Source organism: Nuphar pumila, chromosome 2 (genome assembly GCF_984573655.1).
Source record: "Nuphar pumila chromosome 2, dmNupPumi1.hap1.1, whole genome shotgun sequence".
Classification (NCBI taxonomy): domain Eukaryota; kingdom Viridiplantae; phylum Streptophyta; class Magnoliopsida; order Nymphaeales; family Nymphaeaceae; genus Nuphar; species Nuphar pumila.
Genome location: NC_143250.1, coordinates 144,175,097 through 144,181,811, shown reverse-complemented (window position 1 = coordinate 144,181,811; position 6,715 = coordinate 144,175,097). Strand labels below are relative to the sequence as shown.

Below are 6,715 nucleotides of genomic sequence, written 5' to 3'. Positions count from 1 at the left end.
GAGAGAGAGAGAGAGAGAGAGAGAGAGAGAGAGCAAAGTAGTTAAAAAGTACATTCTTAGATCAATATGCTCTTGGAATCAAGAAAAGCATCCCTTCAAAAGTGCAATTAAGGCCTGATTGGAATATGGACGCTGGGATGGGCATTTATGCATTTGGTGATGCTACTTGATGAGTAGAGGAGTAGAAACCTTGTGAATAACTAGTCATGTTTTTTTCTATATTTGTTTAATTTTTCTTTTCTTTTTCTTTTTCCTTTTTTCAGCAAGCTAAGGGATGACTTATGAGATTGGAAGATGGATACTCTTACCCTGTTCTTCATAAATAAATTTACAACACCAACCATGAACAAGCCTCCTAGATTATTTATTTCTCTTTGCATGGGCATATGAAAGGGAAATAAATAAAAGTTGGAATTATGGAAATTGAGCAGATTTAATTAATTTAACAAGCTTTTCCACTTGTTTCATCAACAAATAGAAAATTAGAACATGTGAGAAACATGTTAAATTGTTGTAACCAAAGACTGACACCATAGGAGCATGGCATCCATTGAGCCCATTCAGGTTCCTCCTCACACTGTAGCTTGGTCTTAATCCTGGAGTTGCCGGCTTGGACCTAGAACTAGATCCCATTAACATACATGTTTTTCATGTTGGGCTCCCACGGGTCGGAATCAGGTGATTCAAGGGTCTATTCTTATAAGATCAAGCATGTATAACACATCTGTATGTCTAAAAGCTCATGGCTCGGCTCGGCCGGATGAACCCGTCACTTAACCAGATCTATACATGCTCTTCCCTTGCCCATTGGGGATAGTTGCATTTAGTAAGCTAAAACTATATTTGTGGGGTTTAGTAGCTAAAATTGAAAACCATATCCACATTCCATTATAATCAATTTAGTTTTAGCTTACTAAATGCAACTAAACGGAATTGAACTTGGTGGGATATCGGATAAAATCTGATTCATTGACATCCATATGAGATTTGAAACCCAGATCCTTTGGTTATGATAGTGCCACTTAAAAACATCCAGCTGTCACACTCCAACCCCATCGCCAACTATAGTTAAGGAAATGCACTTGATAACAAACCTTTTTTTTAACCTTTTTTTTCATAAAAAGTTATGCTCTGAAATCTGAATCGTATTATTTTAGAAAAATATGGTCTAATTTCCGAATTTTAAGCAAAAAACTTGTTTTCAACTTTGAGTTGGATCTCAATATGATCCGAATCAGATCCCAACCATTTTAGTTTTTTGCATGTAAATATTGTCTCTAAACCCGTTGCATCTTATTGGTTATTGGTATTACTCTACACAAAACTAATGTGGTTCTGAATGCCTATTTTCCTACCTGACCCCATCTGGATTCAGACCCGGATCCACATAAAAAACAGGGTAATGGAGGCATAGTGACAAACATTTTTATCGGCAATTAATTTCTCATTTTTCAAAAACTCACGAGAAATTGAACAAATTTCATAAATCTTGCATTTTTTTCGGCAAAATCTCGGCAATAAAAAAATAAATTAAAAAGTATATAATTTATTTTTTATAAGAAAATATTAATACAAATTATTTAAAATAAAAAATACATGATTTTTTCGTGATAAATAGCCGTTTAAAACGTAAATATCACGTTTAAATCACGGTATTTATGTTTTTTCATAAATCTCGCGATATTTTGAAAATCTTGCGGGAAATTGCCGTTTTAAACTTTTAGGTAATTTCTCGCGAGATTTTCATAAATCTCGCGATATTTGTCACTATGAATCGAGCTAGACCTCTGTCCAATGTGGGGCCCCCTATAAGCCAACACTATGAAATTGGGCCCCACAACGAAACCACCTGACATCACCGCAGTGTGAAGCACACTCTCTTTGTTCTCTTCACCCATTGAGAGAGAGAGAGAGAGAATATGGCCGGAGTACTCTCGATGAGCGCCGCGATTCGGCTTCCGGCCCCCGGAAACCGGAGAACGACCGGCCGGAGACCCGCCTCGATGAGCTCTGTGGACGCTCCGGGGAGGAGCAACACGAGGATCCACCGGTTGATCGAGGAGGAGGGCATCGTGCTCATGCCCGGCTGCTACGACGCCCTCTCGGCGGCCATCGTCCAGAAATCCGGCTTCTCGGCCGGCTTCATCTCCGGCTACGCCCTCTCGGCTTCGCTCCTCGGCAAGCCAGACTTCGGCCTCCTCACGTGAACCTTTTGTCCCCCTCCTTCTTCTTCTTCTCCTTTTTTTGCTTCTTTTGTGTTTCTCTGGAGATGTATGTGTTTGTTTCTTCGTTTTTCTCACGTTTTATCCTTTTTTATGATGTTGGTTTTCTGATTTTAGGCCGCCGGAGATGGCAGAGAAGGCCCGGTTCGTCTGTGCTGCTGCCCCTCTCATCCCCATTATCGCTGATGCTGGTAATCTCTCTCTCTCTCTCTCTCTATATATATATATATATATATCTATATATATATATATATATATATATATATATATATATATATATATATATATATATATATATATATATATATATATATATATATGATGGATAAATGGCAAGGTTGATTTGATGGGATTTAGGGAATTGATAAATGCATTTAGGATCTAATGGCATGTTTGGTAGTTTATTCTTTGAGGGGGTAATCTGTTTTAAACTTTTAGTGTTTGCTTTGAATCTTGTTTGCTGACTCAAAAAGAAAAGTTTGGTTGGAATCTTTTGAGTAACCCACATGCTTATCTAATTAATTTCTGGCCAGTTTCCTTGATTCTGTTGTTTTTTATTTTTTGTGGTGAATGGCATCTCTCTCTCTCTCTCTCTGGTGGAATGGTTAAATGGTAAGGTTGAATCTGAGATTGGTTTAGCCTGAATTTATGGCGTTTATTGAATTGATTGTGTTTAGAGACCCAATTACATGTTTGGTAGTTTGTTCTTTGATGCGTAATCTGCTTTTAGCGTTTGTTTGATTATTTTTTGCTTATATTAAGAAAGAAGAAAAGTTTGGTTGGAAATCTTAAGCGTGACCCACGCTATTATCTGATTAAATTTTTATCTGTTTTCTTCATTTTATTGTTTTTTGGTTATGAAGATCGTGTGTGTGATATTGGCTACTATGTTAGTGCCATGCTGTTTAGCAAAGCCATTATTTTTTTGCATTTTTTTAAAATGTTGTTTGGATCAAACCCTACAGATATGGTCTACATACTTACCAGAAAGCATGAATAATGTGATTCTGATGTGTAAACCGGTTTTAAGGACTTCAAAGATCAATGGTCCACAATGCACCAAAATTTTGTGATTTAAGAAATAAGGCTTTTATGTCAAAATAACTCAATTCAAAGTGTTTCCTAATGAATGAACTATTCTAAATGCATGTATGGGTTAGATTTAGCAGATAAAGCTCACACCTATGATTTTTTTGTTTTTGCTACACAGTGCTGTACTATTTCATATGCATATATATACAGTACTGAGATTTCATATACATACATATATGTATAGTGTAGTGTAAAGTTTGCGGTTGACCTAATGTCAACTCTTGTGTATAAAAAGAAAATGTGTCCTTTTTATATTTCGTATCATTTGCCCAGAAATTTGCAAGAGCTATAATTATTCATTTGCTGCTCTCGGTATCAACTTAGATACTGGTGGTGGTAATGCTCTCAATGTACAGAGGACCGTCCATGACTTAATTGCAGCAGGTGCTGCTGGGTGCTTTCTTGAGGTACTTCTCATAATTTTTTTTCAGTTTTTGTGTTTGGATTTTTTGTAATATTCACTTGACTTTTTTTTTGCTATGTGGTGCTCATAATTATTCATTTGTTTGTTTTAACTGACAAATTGGTGAGCTTGCTTTTGTTTCAGGATCAAGCATGGCCAAAGAAGTGTGGTAAGAAAGCTTCTCTCCTTTCCAATTTATGTTTGAAACTGATGGGGCTATTCCCTAGAGTGCCTATCAGGAAAAAAAAAACAGGAGAGAAAATTAGCTCCTTAAAGTACTCCTTGAAAGAACCTCTTGCTCTTGAAATTTAGAACAATGTCTCAGGCTCTCATGGTGTTTTTTTTTTACATGTGCAATTGAGAAGGTCATATGCGAGGCAAACAGGTAAATTAGTCTGACTGCTTCAGTATAATCCTTATCCATGCACACTTTGTTTAGCTTTTTCTTAAGATTCGTTTCTGCTGCATGTTCTTGCATGGCAGTTGGCAGGTGACTGCATTCATGTTTGTGTATTACGTGTCTGTGAGCACATGCTTGTACATGCATAAGAACATGGCCTCTTATTCTTGCAGTATCTTGAAATGCTATAGTTATCTGGATAAATCATAGTTTCAGTATGCCTTATTTTCTTGCATATTTTTTAAAGGTTATACCTGCAGAGGAGCATGCTGTGAAGATAGCTTCTGCAAGAGATGCTATTGGGAACTCTGATTTCTTCCTTGTAGCCCGGACTGATGCTCGGGCCACATCAGCCAAAAGTGGATTGTCCGAGGCCATAGCACGAGTTAACCTATACATGGAGGTATTTCATATGTAAATAACTAGTATCAAACTGCTCAATTCCTGAACCCCATCATATGTAACAGGAAATCAGCATCAAATGCTGTCATTCTAGTTGTTCATAATTTAGTGGGTTTTACTAAATAGTTTCAGATGATTTCGATTCTTATCTGCTTTTCTTTTTTCCCTTTTCACATGGAGATCCATCTAACTTAATAAAGTATGGGTATACTGTTATCATTATATGCTTTGCTATTTAAATACCAGTGAATATAAATCCTAATAGTCTCATGTTTTTGCCATTTGAGAAGTTTCTGATAATCATTTTTCCACTGGTTGATCTGCTGTTTAGAGAAATTTATGTTAATCATCTTCCCAGGGCCCAATTCGTTTCTTTTCCAGCCATTTTCCTCTGCTTGACTCGTATGCCATTTATCTGCTTGCCTATTTTTAGTACCTTAGCTTGTTTTCCCTCTTGTTGTGTTTCAAGCCGTTAGATTGATTTCTACAAGACAATGTGTTATTTTTTGTACATGTACAGACTCCTCACAGAACTTGATAAAGATCGTGATATCAGGGTTTAATTGATATATCGAGGTCCTGCTCAATCCTACCCCATTTTTTCCAGGCCTTATTGTTTTTCAAGATGCCACCTACACCAAACGTGAAAAAATAATTCAATTAATCTATACTCGGCCAAATTTGAGACCATCATATACAATAGCCATAATCCTCTAATATGTTGACACTTCAAAATATGTGGACTCAATTCTGTGTGTTGTAGACACAGGAGATAGATCAAGTTCTTTCTGTTAATAATCAGGTTGTCTCTTTGGCTATTCATGATGGCAGTTTGTCATCCACTTCAATCTAACTGTTGATACTCTTCCATCTAGCTGTAATTCTCATTGTTGACAGTAAATTATATTTTTTACTGCATCAGCTTTTGCTATTACTGATGCTATGGAGCTTAAGTAAACATGTTGTCACTACTTGCATGGCCATCTGCATTCATGATGGCAGTTTGTCATCCACTTCAATCTAACTGTTGATACTCTTCCATCTAGCTGTAATTCTCATTGTTGACAGTAAATTATATTTTTTACTGCATCAGCTTTTGCTATTACTGATGCTATGGAGCTTAAGTAAACATGTTGTCACTACTTGCATGACCATCTGCATTCAACTTGTAAAACATAGTGAACATGGCTAGTCTATCAGTTATTTTTCTCTTTTTCTGTCCTATTTGCCGATGAAGATGCAATGAATTAACAGCCAGTGTTTTAACATCAAAGGCATTTATTTGGCACGCAGGCAGGAGCTGATGCCTGCTTCGTTGAAGCACCAAGGGATGATAATGAGCTCAGGGAAATTGGGCATCAGACGAAGGGCTACAGGGTCTGCAACATGTTAGAAGGAGGGGTCACCCCTTTACATACACCACAGGAGCTGAAAGATATGGGTTTTCACCTCATTGTTCACCCACTCACGACACTTTATGCATCAGCCCGTGCAATGATTGATATTCTTAAAGCATTGAAGGAGAAGGGAACAACCAGAGAGCATCTTAACAGCTTGGCTACCTTTGAAGAATTCAATCAGTTGATTGAGCTGGAGTCATGGTTCGAGCTTGAGTCACGTTATTCCAAGATCAAGAGCACTGCTGGAGTTGGGCATTGAGGGCAGTGATCATGTTATTGTCACTGCATCACATCTGGTGATTTGGTCCTATGATATGGAAAACAACAGGATCACATCAATGATTTAGTTTTTCATAAACTTAATTCGAATTTTGGTGCTGCGTAGTTAATGAAACTGCAATTGGAGCATGTATGGGAAATGATTCGGTATTAATTCTTTTTTGAAATTTACACGGAGCCGCTCTGCCTCTGCCTGCCGTACTTATGATCACTGTCCTGGCAGCGTAAAACTGTGGGCTTATCCATTGCCCCTAAGGAGATTTGGTATTGATTCTGATAATAGGTTTTGGTTATTTAAGCCATGCCTAGACATTAAGCATTATTTGCTCTCTTCATCTTATATGCTCAAAGTCATGCTCGTGGGCCTATGTTGGATCTAGTCTGTTGGTTTTGAGATATGAGGAAAAGTGGGGATGGAGCATCTGTTGTGTCCAGATCTGGCTACTGAATTCAAATCTTACTTGGATCTGGAAATGTGGACATGGGTCATGGTAGTTCGTGTCTTTGCAGTGTGACA

General features: G+C 37.5%; 1 protein-coding gene across 1 annotated transcript; it reads left to right on the top strand.

The window, feature by feature from the left end:
• Positions 1-1,885: 1,885 nt before the first annotated feature.
• On the top strand, positions 1,886-6,369 carry LOC149847438 (carboxyvinyl-carboxyphosphonate phosphorylmutase, chloroplastic-like). Its single transcript, XM_089997023.1, has 7 exons — positions 1,886-2,203; positions 2,340-2,413; positions 3,639-3,721; positions 3,862-3,886; positions 4,083-4,102; positions 4,365-4,520; positions 5,813-6,369. Exons 1-7 carry the CDS (start codon positions 1,920-1,922, stop codon positions 6,176-6,178), a joined length of 1,008 nt encoding a protein of 335 aa, XP_089853149.1. The 5' UTR covers positions 1,886-1,919; the 3' UTR covers positions 6,179-6,369.
• Positions 6,370-6,715: the final 346 nt, after the last annotated feature.

What these genes read in the sequence shown, in the direction of transcription:
- LOC149847438 (XM_089997023.1), top strand. Translation starts at nt 1,920, where the DNA reads ATGGCCGGAGTACTCTCGATGAGCGCCGCGATTCGGCTTCCGGCCCCC. An exon ending in AGCATGGCCAAAGAAGTGTG is followed by an intron (nt 3,887 to 4,082) that starts GTAAGAAAGCTT and finishes GCAATTGAGAAG; the next exon opens with GTCATATGCGAGGCAAACAG. An exon ending in GAGTTAACCTATACATGGAG is followed by an intron (nt 4,521 to 5,812) that starts GTATTTCATATG and finishes TTTGGCACGCAG; the next exon opens with GCAGGAGCTGATGCCTGCTT.